General features: G+C 42.1%; 1 protein-coding gene across 11 annotated transcripts in view; it reads left to right on the plus strand.

Annotated features, from left to right (window-relative positions):
* RAP1GAP2 (RAP1 GTPase activating protein 2) overlaps positions 1-20,239 on the plus strand; it is a 325,705-nt gene that overhangs the window by 278,465 nt on the left and 27,001 nt on the right. For 10 of the 11 annotated variants that reach the window (XM_039341924.1, XM_039341835.1, XM_039341843.1 and 7 more), the window contains 8 exons: positions 601-654; positions 2,607-2,690; positions 4,552-4,652; positions 4,936-5,065; positions 6,554-6,709; positions 12,062-12,133; positions 14,383-14,469; positions 17,745-17,879. In XM_039341924.1, the coding sequence (XP_039197858.1) occupies positions 601-654; positions 2,607-2,690; positions 4,552-4,652; positions 4,936-5,065; positions 6,554-6,709; positions 12,062-12,133; positions 14,383-14,469; positions 17,745-17,879 (819 nt within the window). Of the gene's footprint in view, positions 1-600; positions 655-2,606; positions 2,691-4,551; positions 4,653-4,935; positions 5,066-6,553; positions 6,710-12,061; positions 12,134-14,382; positions 14,470-17,744; positions 17,880-18,141; positions 18,977-20,239 lie in introns of those variants that run through there. The other variant, XM_039341916.1, reaches the window with a different exon arrangement.

Below are 20,239 nucleotides of genomic sequence, written 5' to 3' on the forward strand. Positions count from 1 at the left end.
CAACGTTCCTCCAGGCCTTCCTGTCCTCTACCATCTTCTGGAGTCCATTTAAGCTCACGCCTACTGCTTCAGTGACTCCATCCAGCCACCTCCTTCTCTGTCGTCCCCTTCTTCTATTGCCCTCAATCTTTCCCAGTATTAGGCCCTTCTCCAGTGAGTCACTTGGGTAATGTAACAATTGGTAATGTAACACTGTAGTCTCTTGGGTAATGTAACAATGCCATATACTACTACTACTACTACTACTACTACTACTACTACTACTACTACTACATAATAATAATAATAATAATGATGATGATGATGATGATGATGATGATGATGAAGCAAGTTATTATCATCCAAAAATAATGTATGCTGTTTAGGGTGGGGAAAATCTAGAAGAAAAGTTGCTGTCTCTCAGATCCCCACCTACCCCTTCATTGGCCTAAATCAATTCCACAATTGTGATACAACAAAGAAAGTTATTTTGCTTGTTTTGTATTATCTTTGACTTCCCCCAAAGGGGTGTTTGTAAAGGGCTGCTTGACTTTCTCCAAAGGGCTGCTATGTCTCTGGGGTCCTAAATTCTCACTTACCATTTGCTGTGTTTCTAAACAGGCCTTCTGTGATGACGCCACTGGATTAAAGTTTCACCCCGTGCTCTATCCCAAGGTAAGCTAAGCAATGATGCACAAACCTAATTCCAGAAGGAAATTGATGTGCAGATTAAACTATGCTAGAAGATTTCCAAGGTCCTTTTCAGCCCCCTGATTCTATGAACTGCACGCACACAGGTTTATCTGTAGAATTGAAATGCACCAATTTGTGAACGTAGGCTTCCCTGATTCTAAATATCGTGGAGAGGCACAAAAATGGCCAGGAGAGAGATTTTCATCAATTTGCAGCATATGCCTCAGAATTGTCACCTGGGATTAACGATAAATTCCCTAGGCACCTGAAAAGAGAATGCAATTAGATCAGAGTTGGGTTGATTTACCTGCTTAGTCTGACTTATTTTTGACCCCCACTCAAGAAAAAAATGAATCTGAACCTAAAAGAGCTTTGCAGGAAGAGGATGGTTATCATAAAAGCAGGCTAAAGAATCTGATAAGTGGAGTTAGTGAAAATATGGATGGCCTTGCTCTACTTTTTGCAGGTATGCAACAGAAACTAAGGACCAGCATAAACATTTGAATTGACAGCAGCTTTCAGGGAGATCAGATAACTAAAGATGTTGAGCAAAGTCATTTTTGAGTGCTCAGCTCTACTGATGGGATGCGATCAGAAGTTTTCAGGCGAGGTATTGCAAAAGGAGAGGGTTAGAGTAGCTACAGCAAAGGATGGCATGATGATGGATAGAGAAAAGAGAGAGGCATGGTTGAGAATGGAGCAGCTTGAGAAGGGAACCTTCTGTGTGGGGTCCTTGGTGCTTGTTAGTTTTCTTGCAGACATTTCATTACCAAACTAGGTAACGTCATCAGTGCACTAATGAAATGTCTGCAAGAAAACCACCAAGCTCAGAAAACACCACGGACCCCATAGTTCAACCCTGAACTACAAATATTTCCTTCTATTGAAACCTTCTTTGGACAAGGTTGGTTTGGAATGTGTCTGAAAAGCCTCATTCCAAATAGAGGCGTCTTCGAAATGTATTCCTGGTTTTGTTCTTTTTGTTGCCTGTCTTTTCTGTACTACACCTGTGCAAGGAGCTTCGGGAAATACAGTCAGGTCATCCTATAGGACTAGAGGCCTCAGGGAATCTGTAGCTCAGATGTTCTTCAACATTTTAGGTGATGAAGTGAGAGATGGAGCAGAAGCTTCAGAATACAGGGAAAGAGATTCAGACATTGGTCTGTACCTGATAACAGAGAGCTTCAGTGATTGAAATTCTTACATTTTAAAGTAGGTCTACTGTATGTGCCTGGCTCTGGAATTACAGTTATTCTCCAACAGAGGCTTTTCTAAGTTAAATATTAAGAAGAGTTCCTCTGTGACAAAGATGAGTGGTTTCAAAAATGTGATAAATAAAATAATAAATTATATAAAAAAAATAGGCCAGTGAACAAATACGGGATTTCTATACCCTTGAAGCATGTTCTCTACGGGTGTCCTTGACTTATGACAGTTGGGACCAGAATTTGCTTTGCTAAGCAAGGCAATGGTTAAGGGAGTTGTACCCGATTTTATGACATTTTTTTGCCACAGTTGTTAAGCGAATCTCTCCAGTTGTTAAGTGAATCATGTTGTTGTTAAGCGAATCTGGCTTTCCCCATTGACTTAGCTCGTTGGAAGCCACCTGGAAAGGTCATAAATGGTGATCACATGACCCTGGGACTTTGCAACTGTTGTAAATGCATGTTGGTTGTCAAGAGCCCAAATTTTGATCATGTGACCACAGAGATGCTGTAATGGTCGTAAGTGTGAGGATTGGTTGTAAGTCACCTTTTCAGTGCCACTGTACCTTTGAACAGTCACTAAATTAATGAGTATAAGTCGAGACCTTTTGCTTTTGTCTGCAACTTCCCCCCCCCCCCCAAAAAGGGATACTTCCCAAATTTATTAAAGGACTTTCTTTCTTTACAAATTATTCTATGACTCCCTCCTTCTTCTTTCTCCTACTTCAGGCATCACAATTGATAGTATCCTACGATGAACATGAACTTAACAACACATTCAAGTTTGGGGTGATTTACCAGAAGTTTAAGCAAGTGAGTGATTTCTTTTATTGGAGCAATAATATTTCTGTTGTTTTGGTGGTGATTTGACCGTTTAAGGAAGCTTTTCTCAATCATAGCCACTTTAAAATGTGTGGAGTTCAACAATTCTGTGGTTAAAAAAATGATCATTAACATAGTATAAATGTTTTTTTATATATGTGTATGTGTGTGAATAATAACTGCATTAGATAACTTATAAAGAATTGTAACTATATTGCTAAAATGATGTACTTTTTTTCTTTGTTGGTTTTTTTCACTTTTTTAAAAGCCATTTTTATGCCTTTTATTTATTTGACTATACATTTTTATCTTTGTGGTTGTTGTCCTGTTTTTGTCATTATTTTAAAAAGCAATAAAAGAATAAACAATAGCCAATAAAAAAGAGTTTGTAGAATTTCTTGGTCCAGCTCCACCTATGCTGTGGAAAAAAAGAATAATCACTCTTCTGAACATCTTTTCTTTCCTCCCTCCCTCCCTCCCTCCCTCCCTCCCTCCCTCCCTCCCTCCCCCCTCCCTCCCTCTCTGTCTAGAGCAGTGGTTCTCAACCTGTGGGTTGGGACCCCATTTGGGGTCGAACGACCATTTCACGGGGGTCGTCAAACAACGCAGTCCGCCATTTTTTCCCTTTTTCCTTAGCTGTGCTACTCCCTTTTATGCTATTGGCTTTTGAAAGCCAATAGAATAGACTCTCTTGAATAGAGTCTAATTCTATTGGCTTTCAAAAGCCAGTAGGAATTGTCCAGGCTGTCTCTGCCCTGCTGAGCCTGCCAAAAGTCCCATTCTGCAAACGGTGCTGCACCAGTTGAATAGTCCTCGACTTATGACCGGTTGAGTAGTCCTCGACTTATGACCGGTTGGGGGTCGCAGCATTAAAAAGGTTGAGAACCACTGGTCTAGAGAGAGGAGTAGATAACTAGTTAGTGACAATACTTATTTAGAGAGGAAGTTGATTACCTCCCACCATAAAAACCAAATGCACAAGTACAGCATAGGTGGCACCATGCTCAATAGTAGTAACTGTGAGAGGGACCTCGGAGTCCTAGTAGACAATCACTTAAATATTAGCCAGCAGTGTGCTGCAGCTGCCAAAAAGGCCAACACAGTGCTAGGCTGCATTAACAGAGGGATAGAATCAAGATCACGTGAAGTATTAATACCACTCTTCAATGCCTTGGTAAGGCCACACTTGGAATACTGCATCCAGTTTTGGTCACCACGATGTAAAAAAGATGTTGAGACTCTAGAAAGAGTACAGAGAAGAGCAACAAAGATGATTAGGGGACTGGAGGCTAAAACATATAATGAACGGTTGCGAGAATTGGGTATGTCTAGTTTAACGAAGAGAAGGACAAGGGGGGACATGATAGCAGTATTCCAATATCTCAGGGGCTGCCATAAAGAAGAGGGAATGAAGCTATTTTCCAAAGCACCTGAAGGCAGGACAAGAAGCAACGGGTGGAAACTAATCAAGGAGAGAAGCAACCTAGAACTAAGGAGAAACTTCCTGACAGTGAGAACAATTAATCAGTGGAACAGCTTGCCTCCAGAAGCAGTAAATGCTCCAACACTGGAAGTTTTTAAGAAGAGACTGGACAGCCATTTGTCCGAAATGGTGTAGGGTTTTCTGCCCGAGCAGGGGGTTGGACTAGATGACCTCCAAGGTCCCTTCCAACTTTACTATTACTATTATTATTATTATTATTATTATTATTATTATTATTATTATTATTATTATTATTATTATTATTATTATTATTATTATTATAGGAATAATCTCTTCCAAAATTTAGTTTTGCTGCTGGTCGTTTCAAAATAAAGATGAGTTTTGTTTGGAATTGCTTTGTCTTTCCAGACACAGGAAGAAGAATTGTTTGGGAACAATGAAGAGAGTCCTGCCTTCCAAAACTTCTTGAACTTGTTGGGAGAAACCATTACACTACAGGATTTCAAGGGGTAAGTTAAGCAAGTAATCATTCACATGGCTCCTTCCTTCTTTCCTTCCTTCCTTCCTTCCTTCCTTCCTTCCTTCCTTCCTTCCTTCCTTCCTTCCTCCCTCCCTCCCTCCCTCCCTCCCTCCCTCCCTCCCTCCCTCCCGCCCTCTTTCTTTCTTTCTTTCTTTCTTTCTTTCTTTCTTTCTTTCTTTCTTTCTTTCTTTCTTTCTTTCTTTCTTTCTTTCTTTCTTTCTTTCTTTCCCCTAGTACCAAAGGTCTCCAATCTTGTTCTGATTCCTTTTCAGCTTTCGAGGGGGCCTAGATGTCACTCACGCCCAGACAGGCACAGAATCGGTATACACGGTGTTCAGGGACAGAGAAATTATGTTCCACGTCTCCACCAAGCTTCCCTTCACAGAGGGTGATACCCAGCAGGTAAGTAAGAGCTGACCTTTCTCTTTCGAGATACAATACCAGGGCAGCACAAGGGATGGTGTGGCAAAGTGAACATTGTGTAACCGGTAATGGAAGGAAAAGTGTGAATTGCTTTCGCCCAGTGTGCTCAGGCCTTGTGATTGAATAACCCTCTTCAGGGAAGTTGCACAGACAGACGGATGCTTGTTTTTCCTTTTATTTCTGTCTTTTAGAGACCAAATTTCCTCTTGCAGAAGCTTGCCGTTTTGTTCCTTTATATTTTGCACCCAGATTCTCGTTTTATGAAACTGTAGGTTCCTTATGCCCCATTTCTGCATCGTTTGTGAAAAAGGGTTTTATGCAGATTCATGGGAATTTCTACAAATGTTCCTTTTGATAACCCCGTTCCTTTTTTTAACCTGTGCATCATCAAGGGTGGGTATCATTCCCAGTTAGAATTATAAATACAAACATGTATATGCATACACACAAGTGCACATATTTTTGTGCCGTTAACTTGGGTGGCTGAAGGCTGTTGTTGCTTTTGAATTGCTGGCCAGATGTGCACTCCCCCACATAGGGCAGAACCTTAACTCTTACTAACTTGGCTTATTAGACCAATTCATTTTCTGGGTTCACTTCATGTCCAGAGCCTTAAACTCATCAAATGTCTGGAGTGGCAGTTTGCTACAGCATGGAAAGAATGACTAAATTTAAGCTTTGCTTTTTGCACAAATGCAGTTACTTGGTCTTTCCCAAACCTGGTGTCAGAAGAATAATTTGGGGTTCCAATTTGAGCTGGGGCTGCGCAAGAATAAATAAAAATGAGAATCAAACAGGAGATCTTCAGGAAAGAAGAAATATTTATTCCTAAAAGCAAAGAGTTTGCCTTTAGGGGCAGCTGCAGAGAAATGGGGTATAACAGCAGATTTTTTTATAGGGGCAGCTTATTCGGGGTGAAGTGTCTATGTGCTGATTCTAGGGGGGGTGACACCTGAGGGGCATTTGTGTGCGTAGGTATGTTTATCCTTGTGAACATGCAGTTCCTGTGGGAGACCTAATTTAATTAACTCTGTGTTTGCAGACCTTATCCTTCGATATGTGGATTAGGTCTGGGTAACTTATTTGGGGGGTTTGCTAAATTTAGTTGATTAATTTAGTTTCAGCTTGACTATCAGTTATCTAGTGGAGACACTGATTCTCAGACCATTGTGGATTCTCTTAATGTTTTAAGAGAAGATGGAAAGAGTATAAAGAATAAAATATATTTAGATATAAAACTTCTCATACTGGTTAAGGATACTGTGAAAAAGCAGTCCTTTCTTCTGTGTGTATGTGTGTGTGTGTGTGTATACAAGAAAGGGGAGGGGCTCATTCTTAAGCCAGGCATGCTTCATCTTGCCGTTAAAGTTAGAAAAACTCGGCAGTAATGAGTAAAAATTGGAATGTTTTTCTGTTTAAGAACTATCATCTGGAGATGTGTATGTCTCTTTCTTTTAACCTTCGCAGCTTCAACGGAAAAGACACATTGGCAATGACATTGTGGCTATTATATTCCAAGACGAAAATACTCCCTTTGTTCCGGATATGATTGCTTCAAATTTTCTGCACGCCTATATTGTTGTCCAGGCAGAAAATCCAGAAATGGATAATACGTCCTATAAAGTAAGTGGGTGAGAAAAGTAGAAGTGTGTGTGTGTGTGTGTGTGTGTGTGTGTGTGTGTGTGTGTGTCCCTGGTGTGTATATGTGTGTGCCCACATCTATTTTTCAACTGACAAATAAGCGCTTTGGTGGCTTTGAAAAATGTACCTGTTTGACCAGAGATAAAGAGTTCCTACTAAGCCTTTGTGAAAATGATTATTTATTCTTGGAGAAGCAGCTGGTGCCCTCAGCAGTGTGGTTAGCCTATCTGCTTGTTGGCAGGAAATGTCATTAAATGCCCAGAGGCATGTAGCATACATCTGCCCTTGAAGCCTTAGCAAAGTCAGCTTGACTGAAGGTTGCGGAGCAAGTAGCCAGTAGCCACCTTTCCGGGGCTATGTGCCCCTTCTGGCATTTGCAGATTATTGTGGATTTGTTGGTTTGCCACTTTCTGTCTGTTGTCCCATATCTGGAGAAAAGAATACCACTTTATGCCTTGGTAAGGCCACACTTGGAATACTGCATCCAGTTTTGGTCACCACGATGTAAAAAAGATGTTGAGACTCTAGAAAGAGTGCAGAGAAGAGCAACAAAGAAGATTAGGGGACTGGAGGCTAAAACATATAAGGAAGGGCTGCTGGAATCTGGTATGTTTAGTTTAATGAACAGAAGGACGAGGGGGGACATGATAGCAGTCTTCCAATATCTCAGGGGCTGCCCCAAAGAAGAGGGAGTCTGTCAATGCATCCGCTGTTGTCCGTAAGTAGGAACAAAGGAACGCCGGTACGCACTGAACTCATTGACGGATTTATTTTGAGGATGAAAAAAAGTCAGCACTGGGAGTGGTTTTCTCCCAGTGCTCTATAACTGTGTGCCACACCCCGTTCTCCCGCCCCCAGCTCCAAACCGACATCTGCCCCAACTCAATATATGCCCCACCCTTCCCCTGTGCTCTCCCTTTCACTGACGGAGCCCTGCCCCCGCATCCCTCTGTCCGTGCGTCCGGTCCCCGTGCTCTCTTCCCGCTGCCAAACTTTCCCTGCCTGCTGGCCCACCTGTCTGGTAAGTATCCCCTGCCCCTCGCCCACGCTGGATTCTCCTGCAGGGGTATAGAGTCCTTGTAAGGCCCCGTGCCGCAGTCCTTCATCGTTCCACTCCCGTTCCGCGTCGGCGCGCCGGCGGTCATCCGACTTGCCGGCAACAGCTGGTCCTCGGCGGAGTTCGGGCTTGCGTGCGGACCGGCACCCGTCCGCACTTGCACGGCTTCCAGGAGAGGCAGATTTGTTGCGAAGCCCCGTTCGGTTTGGGCTTTGGCTGTGGTGGCGTGCGGCTCGGCAATTTCCGGGGTTAGTGGGCTGTCGTCTGCTTCCCCCCATCCCCGTTTGCATGTCAAGCCTTCAGGAGCTTGACAGAGTCAAGCTATTCTCCAAAGCACCTGAAGGCAGGACGAGAAGCAACGGATGGAAACTAATCAAGGAGAGAAGCAACCTAGAACTAAGGAGAAACTTCCTGACAGTTAGAACAATTAACCAGTGGAACAACCTGCCTCCAGAAGCGGTGAATGCTCCAACACTGGAAGTTTTTAAGAAGAGACTGGACAGCCATTTGTCTGAAATGGTATAGGGTTTCCTGCCTGAGCAGGGGGTTGGATTAGATGATCTCCAGGTCCCTTCCAACTTTATTATTATTATTATTGTTGTAGTTGTACGGGTAATCCTCGAGTTATAACCCCCCACCCAAATAGCCGTTGCTAAGTGAGTCTTAACCCATTTTATAACCTTTCTTGCTCCGATTGTTAAGGGAATCCCTGCAGTTGTTGATTTAGTAACAGTTAATTTAGTTCAGTGAATCTGGCTTCCCCATTGACTTTGCTTGTCAGAAGGCCGCAAAACTTGATTATATGGCCCCAGGATACCGCAACCGTCATAACTACGAACTAGTTGCCAAGCATCTGGATTTTAATAATGTGACCATGGGGATGCTGCAACGGTCATAAGTGTGAAAATGTTCCTGAGTCACTTTTTTTTCAGTGCCATTGTAACTTCGAACGGTCACTAATGATTGCAAGTTGAGGACTCTCTGTAAAAGTATGTAGGGATGATGGAAGGAAGAGAGGCTACCTAGGGAACAGGCAGATAAGAGAAGACGGAGCCTGCAGCTGCATAATGGATGGAGGAAAAGGCTCACAAGGATTCCCCTCTCCCAGGTGCTCTGGTGAGATCTTGCAAATGACGGTAAATGCAGCTGTGTTGCTGAGCTCCTGCATTCAGTGACATGGTCACAGAAGGGGCCCAACTGTTGAAACTTCCAATCCAGGCTGTAAATCTACCTTTTCAGTAACATTGGTCACTAAGTGACCAGTCATAAGGTGAGGACTACCTGTATGTGAGAAGGTTTGGCTAATTTTCTGGCCCTTAGGCATCGCTTAGTATTTGCATTGTAGAGTGGCTGGAACACGTGGTGCCTTGTGCAGTCCAGTTCTTAAACACGAGATGCAAAATTAACAACCCACTTGTGGATTGGAAGAGATTTCTCAGGTGCCTGATTAGAAAGAAAATGTATGTGGATAAAGTAGAACAGTGAACATTCAGAGGCCAGGATCACATTGTTTCCACTATGGATAGATTATAATCATTAGTTAATAGCGACCAGTGTAGTTTTCTTGGCTTATGAAATATGGAAATTCTGTACCAGTTTTGGACTGGTTTTGCCTTTTATTTTAATTCATTTAAAATAATATATTATGGTTTCTTGCTCAGTCAGCCAGATGTTCTGACTGGATTTGGCATTTTTGTCCACTATTGAGTCCTTCCCATGGACCTCGGATAGGCACATGCGGATGTGTTAAAGGTATCATTGCAGAATGTAAGCTATACCTAGTAAAGCTGCCTTTTGCAATTGACTAATGGTTATTTTGTCAATGCCAAGTGATGTTCACATAGTGATCTGTTTGTTTTGGGACTGTACCCAAGGTGCCTATTACTGTTATATTACTATTCGTATTATTGTTTTGTATTACTGCTTATAGCATTATATGTTCTTTGCCTATCTCTCTTTCTCTTTGTGTGAAGCACTGTTCAATCAATACATTAGAGAGAGAAAGAGAGAGAGAAAAATGCTGAGGACAAGGCTGGTTGGAAGCAAGCAATGCCCTCCTTATGGACTCAGAAGTCTTGCTAGAAATCTTGCCATCTGCCCAGATGTGCAGAGCTCACTTGGTGTTCAATGACTTTACCAGCCAGAGGTTCTCCCTAGAGGAACTTTGACATCAGTTAAGCTGGATTAGTAGAATGTCTCCAGACACACTTAAATCCTGGTGACTTACATCTGGGTTACATTTTTGGCAATGATGACAGCACCAGTGATTAGCCCTTGCCTCATCCTGGACTATTTCCCAACTTTTCAGTCTAATCCATAGCTCTGGGGATTTTGTAGTACCTCCTATCCAGATGGTAACCAGGTTTGACCTGCCTGTTTTGTTTAAATCAGTCAGGGTGGCTGGGTTTGGCCAGTTGCCGAGGCAGTCCTTTCAAATATGCAGGCAATTTAATTTAGTTTAATTTAGAATAATCTTTTCTACTATCCACCTGCTCCCAGTTTTTTCCCCCACTACCTTGATGAATTTGATTGCTTGGTTTTTTGGGTTGCTTTGGCCTTCGATGCTGTTGTGGAAGAAAATGTAGTCCCAATGCCTTCCTTGTTGCAATATTACAATCAATAGCTTCCTTTCACACAAAAGATTGTGTTAAGGTTATGGAGGTATTTCTCAACTTTGCAACTTTAAGATGGGTGGATTTCAATTCCCAGAATTCCTCAGCCAGCCCTGCTGCCCATCCATCACAAATTTGCCAAGATTAAAAAACACTGGGTTAGGGAAACCTCTGGCTGAAGCATTCACACAATATGCTAACATGGTCAATATTAAGCTTGATGAAGGATTTGGGGGGATGTGTGGTTTAGTCCATTGAGTGAATGCCATCCATTTGGATAAAGACAATCACTGGTCTGAGATGGTATAGGTTCTCCTGCTTGAGCAGGAGGTTGGACTAGAAGACCTCCAAGGTCCATTCCAGATTCTATTCTATTCTATTCTATTCTATTCTATTCTATTCTATTCTATTCTATTCTATTCTATTCTATTCTATTCTATTCTATTCTATTCTATTCTATTCTATTCTATTCTATTCTATTCCATTCCATTCCATTCCATTCCACTCCACTCCACTCCACCCCAGTCTGTAGAGTTTGAGAGACTAAACTTCCCACCAAGCGAGATCAGTGCACAACTCAGTGGGCCTTTTGGTGGTAGACCTAAAGTTGCATCCAGACAACCACCCAAGGGAAGCAGATCCTCACATGTCGAGAAACAGGACAATGACATTAACATGGGAACCAGGACATGTAAGGAAATCAGATGTCTGTTTTACTGCCAACAGCACCATCACAGGCCCCAACAATTTCAAACACAAATTTAGAATCACCTTCACATGACTTTCTTCTAATGTGATAGCAATGGCTCCCTGGATTCTACAAACAGGCCAGACTTTGTGCAAAATAATTAATGGTCAAGTTTGATATCAGGACTTAAAACAAAGGGAAAGTAATTGAAGAGCATGTAACCTCCCGGGACACTCACAGATCCCAAGTCACAATTTTGTATCAAAAGGCATATGCCAGCACAGTTGAGCGTGAGACAGCTGAATATACATACAACAATATGTCCCAGGCTATTTCAGAAGGCCTGAACAAACACATATCAGTTGTTAAGGGACAAAGTACTTGCCGTCTGTCCACCTTGAGCCTTTATCTGCTTAACCTCAACAAGAGTCACTTGGTTTGCGTGATAGGCAGCTTAATAAATTTGAAAAATAAATAAATAAACCTCCCCCCCCCCATGAGCTACAGTTCACTAAAACCTTATGCCTCATAATAACATCTGTTAGCCTTAAAAGATGAGACTCCTTACGATTTTTTTCTCCAACCTGATACCTGCACTCTGAAACTCTTTCCATAGTTCTCTGCCTGGAGAACCATCAGCGTTGCTGGTGAGGAATTCTAGGGTTCATGCTTACATTTTCATATTCCTATTTCCCATTTGTAGATTGAAGACTTGAGAAAGGTTTTCTAGATTTTGTATGTCCCCATTAGGACATTATCTCCACATTTAGAGATAATCTATCTTCTTCAAAGCGGTTAAAAAAGACACTCACTCAGGACTTCCAAGAATTATATGGCTGGCTAAGAGTGAGAAAAACAAAAATTTAATCAGAGAGACCTTTGTACAATAACTGCATTTACACTGGGTTCTTTTACGTGTAGCCGTTGTGCATATCTCATAAACTCAAATGCTTTTTCTCTTTCCTTGTTTTGGATAGGTAGCTGTCACAGCACGAGAAGATGTCCCGTCTTTTGGTCCTTCACTGCCGAGCCCACCTGTATTCCAAAAAGTAAGACCCAACCCTAATCCTAAAACAAGGTTTGTTTGGTTCTTATGGGAAGTAATTTGGGAGATCTGGGGGGAAGGGTTAAATTAAATAGATTGATTTTTGGAAGATTTACCAATAAAATAGCATTTCTACTTTTTCATTTAATTACTAAAGCTTTATTACTGTGGTTGGTCTGTGGAGAACCATCTCCCACACACACCTCCAAAAAAGGGACTTAAAATGATACCAATTTCATGGTGTAGATGGGATTTCTGTATTGCACTAAACCAGTGGTTCTCAACCTTTCTAATGCCGCGACCCCATAATACAGTCCCCCATGTTGTGGTGACCCCCAACCACTTATACATCACCGGGTGCCAGGGGGGTGGCCAAAGAAAAGGGGAAAAAATGGTGGACAGCCTTGTTTGGCGATCCCCGTGAAATGGTCGTTCGACCCCAAATGGGGTCCCGACCCACAGGTTGAGAACCACTGCACTAAACCAAACTGAGACTGTTGATTTTTATTTTAGTTTATTGTAGGACCCCAGTTGTGGATTACAAATCAGTTTTATTATTCTTTTACCTTCAGGGGAGATCATCATCATCATCATTGTCAATTACTTTGCATTATTATTGAGTCCCTAAGTTTACATGAAATGTGACTGGTTAGGTAATGATGTCACCAGAGTAGGCAGGTCTAGTGTTGGTGCTTTTTATTTTTCAATTTTAAAAGACTCAATATTCCTGTTGCATCAACAGAGGGATAGTTTCAAGATTATGTGAGGTGATAGTACTGCTCTATACTGTACCAGCGAGGCAACACTTGGAATATTGCATCTAATTCTGGTCCCTATAGTACAAAAAAGATATTGAGAACATAAAAAGAGTGTAGAGAAGGGCAGCAAAGTTGACAAGGGATTTGGAGGCTAAACCATATCAAGAATGATTGAGGGAACTAGTTATATCTAGTCAAAACTATTCTAACAAAGAGAAGGACTGCGGGTAACATGATAGCAATCTCATCAAATTTGCAGACGACTGGCAGGACAAGCTGGCAGGAATAGCCAACACTCAAGAAGACAGGCTTAAGGTACAGAAAAGTCTTGAAAACTTGAACATTGGGCGCTATCTAACAAAATGAAATTCAATGGTGAAAAAAGTAAGGTTCTACATTTAGGCAAGAAAAACCAAATGCACAGGTATAGTATAGGTGGTACCTTGCTCAGTAGTAGTAATTGTAAGAGGCACTATCTAACAAAATGAAATTCAATGGTGAAAAAAGTAAGGTTCTACATTTAGGCAAGAAAAACCAAATGTACAGGTATAGTATAGGTGGTACCTTGCTCAATAGTAGTAACTATGAGAGGGATCTCGGAGTCCTAGTGGACAATAACTTAAATATGAGCCAGCTGTGTGCTATAGCTGCCAAAAAATGATCAGGGGACTGGAGGCTAAAACATAAGGAAGGGCTGCTGGAATTGGGTATGTCTAGTTTAATGAAGAGAAGGACGAGGAGTGACATGATAGCAGTGCTCCAATATCTCAGGGGCTGCCACAAAGAAGAGGGAGTCAAGCTATTCTCCAAAGCACCTGAGTGCAGGACAAGAAGCAACGGATGGAAACTAACCAAAGAGAGAAGCAATCTAGAACTAAGTTTTTAAGAAGAAACTGGACAGCCATTTGTCTGAAATGGTATAGAGTTTCCTTCCTGAGCAGGGGGTTGGACTAGATGACCTCTAAGGTCCTTTCAAGCTATTATTGTTGTTGTTGTTGTTGTTGTTGCAATCTTTCAGTACTTGAGGGACTGTCACAGGGAAGAGGGTGTCAATCTATTCTCCAAAGCACCTGAGGGCAGGACAAAAAGTAACAGGTGGAAGATCATTGAAGAGAGATTTAACCTAAAACTAAGGAGAAATTTCCTGACAGAACAATTAATCAGTGGAATGGCTTAACTCTGGAAGTTATGGATGCTCTATCATTGGACGTTTTTGAACAACCATTTGTCTGGAATGGTGTAGGGTCTCCTGCCTAAGCAGGGGGTTGGACTAGAAGACCTCAAATGTCCCTTCCAACCTTATAACTCTATGTTCTGTGTAGGAAATGGACAATTAGGTTGACACCTACTTGATGCACGGGAGATTCTTTGGAATACATTTCTGGCTCATCCTGGAGATTTTTGAAGATCTGTTGATGACCCCCTGAAGTGGCACCCAAGGAACAGCCTTGAACTGGGTCATTATTCAGCTGACCTGCTTTTTTTCATTCCTTAGAATGCAGAATTCCGAGAGTTTCTTCTCACCAAGCTGATCAATGCAGAAAATTCTTGCTGTAAGTCGGACAAGTTTGCCAAACTTGAGGTAAGGAAAAATGGGTTACCCTTGAGCAGGTAAACAGGACAACTTGCTCAGCCTAAATCCATTTCGCTTTGGGATATCCGAGATTAACAGTCACATTTTAAAGGAACTCTTTGAAGCCAAACAGCAGGACGCAGATGCCTGTAACATTACCTTGTTATGAATTCTGCGGTTTCTTGAAATAATTCACAATTTCTGCATTGCGGTATTGATGAAAACATTGTGCTTCAATTCTTGCATCTCTCTGACTTTTGCAATAGAATTCCAGGTTAGAAAAAAAATGGAAGTGCATATATGAAATTTGGGCAAAAATTGTTTTGATCCCTTTAAAAGGTGTATTGAAAAATAGATTAAAAGGTGTTTGTGAATGTGTATGTATATATTAATTTCATGAAGACATCTGATGGAATGGTCTTATACTGAACTGTACAACACTGAATGGACCAGAAATAGATTGCTCCATTAATTCTTATGGAACGGCAACTTAGAAGAACCCTGGCTTAGAATAGCCAAAGACACCTGTGGTAGCATCAGCATGACAGAGAATCAGTCTGCAGTTCATGGCATACCCATGTTCTTATGCAACTTCTTGTAGTCTCATGTTCTTTCAGGAAGTGCTGCTGAGGGCAGTCATTCCTGCAAAGAAACAATGCAGGGAGGGAGGGAGGGAAGGAGGGAAAGAGGGAGGGAGGGAGGGAGGGAGGGAGGGAGGAAGGAAGGAAGGAAGGAAGGAAGGAAGGAAGGACGGAGGGGGAAAGAAGGAATGAAGATGGAAGGAGAGAAGAAGGAGGAAGGGAGAAATCATTTGACCACTTCATATTCTTAATAACTTTCTTCTCTCACCCAAATAAAACTTCAATTAGTTTCTTAGATTTAGATCTGCTTTTCCTCCAGGAACTCAATTCAGCAGACATAATAGTTGTCCCAAAGATGCCTTTTCACGAAGCAACTGGACTTTCTTGTTTTTCTTTGAAGATGTTTCACTTCTCTTCCAAGAATGAGAAGTGAAACATCTTCAAAGAAAAACAAGAAAGTCCAGTTGCCTCGTGAAAAAGCATCTTTGGTACAATTATGACCTGAATGGCTGAGAATCTCCATATACATACATAATAATCACTTCTCCTGTTTTTTCTCCCCCTGATATATGTTGGGCTAAGAGAAAGTGACCAGACCAAGATCATCCAGAGAATTTGCATGGCTGAGCATGGACTGACACTAGGGCCTCCACACTGCTACCTCAACACCTTAACCTCTAGAGCAGGGGTAGGCAACCTTGGCTCTTTTATGACTCATGGACTTCAACTCCCAGAATTCCTCAGCCAGCATGGCTCAGCATGGAAACTTCTCCCTTTCTCCTCAGCATGGCTGGCTCAGGAATTCTGGGAGTTGAAGTCCACGAGTCATAAAAGAGCCAAGATTGCCTACCCCTGCTCTAGACTGTACTGGTGTACCATGCAATTGTTTGTAACAGGAAATACCTTTGTGTGAAAAGTTGTTCATGCAAAGTTTGCTGCATGTCGTTGGAATTATTTGACCCAGGAATTCTGGCATTCTGAAGCACACCACTGTTAAAGGAACACCACACGGGGTGGACAACTACAGTCCCTTTCCCTGCTGTAGCACGACAGGAGGGATTACCTTCCCAGGCTCACCAATTAAAATGGCTTTCTGTGATCAAAAGCATCTCCTGCCGATTCATGCAGAAGTCTTTGAGCGGATTAAATCGTGTTTAATCAATAGATCAGAGCTCACAGCTCTATTAATTACAGGCGTCCTGCTGAGAAAACAATATGGGCCCTATCTATGAAGTCATCCAGGGTTGAGCTCAACTTGAAGGGAAATTTATCTTAAAGCCAATTAAGGCTGAGCTGCATTTGTGAATGTTCAGCTTCCTCAGGCATAAGCTTCCCTTTTTTTATTTGTGAGAGCTGATCTTTATTACCGCTCAAAATCTCCCAGGTGAACTAGGCGTCCCACAGAAGCTGTGACTGTGTCAAAAACTTAAAAAAAGAAAAGAAAAGAAAGAGCAGCTTCAATACAAAGGTACCGCAAGGGGAGTCAAAGGGAGGCAGATGACAAAAACAGATCACACCCTTATAGTGTAAGCTTTGCACCTTTGGCACACAACATCGTACACATGCTATTTTTATTTATTTAAAAGATGTATAAAGCCACCCATGTGGCAGCATGCAACTCTAGGTGACGGATATCCGTGTGAAAAAGACAAACAATGAAACCAATAAGAAGGAAAAGAATGAAATGAAATAAAAGTAAGAAAAGCTAAGCACCCAAGCCATAACTACAGGTAGTCCTCGACTTACGACCATCATGGAGCCTGCCCATTATGGTTGTATGTCACGACGGTTGTAAAATGGGTCATCCCTATAACCGACCCAATTTTATGACCTTTTAGTTTTTTTGCAATGGTCATTAAGCAAACACTGTGATTGGTAAGTGGACCAATTGTTTGCTTTGGGTGTTTTGGCTGAAAACTGAAGGTAAATGCTGGACTTGGGCAAAAACATCATAAAATGCAGTCATATGAGACTGCAGGATGTTGCCAACAGTCATAAATGCGGGTCAGTTGCCAAGCACCAGAAATGCAATCACGTGACCTTGGGGGGGGGGCAGCATCAGAACTTCAGAACCATCGTCAGGATCCCCAGAGAGGTCTGTTAAACTCAGTGACTGATTGTAAGTAAAGGACTACTTGTATACCCTTTAATCTCTTCTAATCCCTGACCTCCACAGCTACGACTGTTGCAGCATCTCCATGATCATGTGATCGAAATTCAGACGTTTGACAACTGACTCCTATTTACGACAATTGCAATGTCCTGGAGTCATGTGATCACCTTTTGCAACCTTCTGACAGTCAAACTCAATGGTTGCAGCCTGAATCACTTCACAACCGTGTTACTAACTTAACAATTGCAGTTATTCACAACAACTGTGGCAAGAAAGGTTGTGAGATGGGGCAAAACTCACTTAGCAAATGTCTCACTTACCGACAGAAATTTGGGGCTCAACTGTAGTCGTGTGTCGAGGACTACCTGAGTTAGTAGGTAGTGATTCCACAGATCAGTGTTCTTCAACCTCAATAACTTTAAGATGGATGGACTTCAACTCCCAGAATTCCCCAGCCAGCATGGGAGTTCTGGAAGTGGAAGTCCACACAAGCTTCACGCTACCAAGGCTGAGGAACAGCGAACCCAACCACCTTTTAGCCTACATCAGAACTGCAAGGCCATTTTAGAACCCCCTAACGTTGCTTCTAGGATCGAACACGGGCTGCCTTATTGGACAACTTGCACGATGAACTCCACGTCCACACGCAGCTGATGTTGGGCCTAGGATCTGAGGAAGACAAGCTGGAGAACGGTGGACACGGTGGATTCTTGGAATCGTTTAAGGTAAAAAAAAATGTTCTTGGATTTTTGTAACGTAGAGAAGCAGACACATAGTTTTACTGCAAAGTGGCCAAAATTAAATGCCACTGATACTTTTGACCGCTAGCCTCTTTCAATACATTGCATCCTTCCATCAGTCATTGCCCATCGCCCAAATGCTTGTCAGAAGGATAAGCTAAGGACCGAAGGCTTAGTGTTTTTTTCCCCCCTTGCTTCTGATGTTATACAGAATTGGACTTTTTTTTTTACTCTTCTGGCATTGCAGGAGATCCCAGGGCTGATGAGGAAAACAACTGCCAGAAAAATGGTGCAGCTGCCCTTGTACCTATGGACAGCCTTGTTGGTCTGCTTAATTGCTTATTTACTTCTCAGTGTGTTGCCTGGGTAAATGGATAAAGGAAATGGAAGAAAGGAGAAGAGACTGGAGTTGCTGCCTACAAAATGCAACAAGAAATCACAGATGTTCTTTTTTGCTTTGTTAACACTTGCACAGTCTGGGGGATAAAAAAAAAAAAATCAAAATCCTTTCCAATATGATCAAAGGGGGAGGGTAGCCTTTTTTTTCAGTTAAGTTTTTCAGATGGTTTGGTTTGTGATTTTTTAAAATAGATTTGGCCTCCAAGAAGATGGCTGGGGATGCATTTCATTTTAGAAGGCATTCTACCTATTTTGGTCCCTATTTTGGCTCAAGATTTGGGCTGCCAGGAGATCAAACCAGTCACTCCTAAAGGAAATCAGCCTGGATGTTCTTTGGAAGGACAATTACTGAAGCTGAAGCTCAAGTGCTTTGGCCACCAAAGGAGAAGAGAGGACTCATTGGAAAAGACCCTGATGTTGGGAAAGATGGAAGGCAAAAGGAGAAAGGGAGGGCAAAGGGTGAGATGGTTAGATAGTGTCATTGATGCAATGTACATGAATTTAGGCAAATTCTGGGAGACAGTGAAGGGCAGAGGGGCTGTTATCCATGGGATCATGAAAAGTCAGACATGACTTCGTAACTGAACAACAACAAAAGCAAACAGAATAAATAATAATAATAAAGTTGGAAGGCACCTTGGAGGTCATCTATTCTAACCCCCTACTCAGGGAGGTAACCCTATACCATTTCGGACAAATGGCTGTCCAGTCTCTTCTTAAAAACTTCCAGTGTTGGAACGTTCTCCGCTTCTGGAGGCAGGTTGTTTCACTGGTTAATTGTTTTAACTGTCAGGAAGTTTCTCCTTAGTTCTAGATTGCTTCTCTCCTTGATTAGTTTCCACCCGTTGCTTCTTGTCCTGTCTTCAGGCGCTTTGGAAAATAGCTTGACTCCCTCTTCTTTGTGGCAGCCCCTGAGATATTGGAAGACTGCTTTCATGTCACTCCTGGTCCTTCTCTTCATTAAACTAGACATACCCAATTCCAGCAATGGTTCCTTATATGCTTTAGGCTCCAGTCCCCTGATCATCTTTGTTGTTCTTCTCTGTACTCTTTCTAGAGTCTCAACATCTTTTTTACATTGAAATGTTGCAACTCTTTACCCATTTACATGAGAATAATCATCATATAACTTGTTACTATTTATTGAGTTAGAATTTTCATTCTTCCCCTTTTCCAATGTGTTGTTAGTGGGAGCCTGTCTCAGAATGATGGGAAACAGCATGACCCGGATTTATTAGCATTGGTCCAACGTGAACTCAGCAGACAAGCATAAACAGTTTGGGCTGCATTCAGTCAAGGGCCTGCCAGTTGCTGAGCTGCAGAATATGGGGGGAAAATGGTATAGTGATACCATATGGGTGCTGTGTCCTAGTGGTTAAGATACTGGCCTTGTTGATTGGAAAATCGGCAGTTCGAGACCCAAACAACGCACGACAGGGTGAGCTCCCATCCTTACCCCAGCTCCTGCTAACCTAGCAGTTCGAAATCATGCAAGTGTGAATAGATAAATGGGTACCACTTTGGTGGGAAGTTAACAGTTTTCCATGCCCCATGGCATATAATCATGCTGGCCACATGACCACAGAAGCAACTTTGGACAAAGCTGGAAACAGAGACATGCACTGCCCCCTAGAGTTGGACATGATGGGAGGGGGAAACTTTTACCTTTAGCAGACGGTCAGATTTGGGGTGATATGGTACTGTAGGTCCACATCTCAAAACAAGCTGTTCTTCTCTCTGATGCAAATTCAGCAGGGCTGGTGTTCATTTATTTTGAAGTAGGTGCCAATCTATTATCAAGAAAAGAATTTCTCATTCTGATAAGAAGATTTAATCCAGAATTCAGAATTTATCTCAAGGCATCGTGAGGCAGTCATCTTATTGTCTATGTCTGATGACATTGCAGAATGAAATGTTTGTAGAGATTCCAAACAAACTTCTAAAAC

This window comes from Crotalus tigris, unplaced genomic scaffold (genome assembly GCF_016545835.1).
Source record: "Crotalus tigris isolate CLP2741 ecotype Arizona unplaced genomic scaffold, ASM1654583v1 scf7180000017550.10884619, whole genome shotgun sequence".
In the NCBI taxonomy this organism is placed as follows: domain Eukaryota; kingdom Metazoa; phylum Chordata; class Lepidosauria; order Squamata; family Viperidae; genus Crotalus; species Crotalus tigris.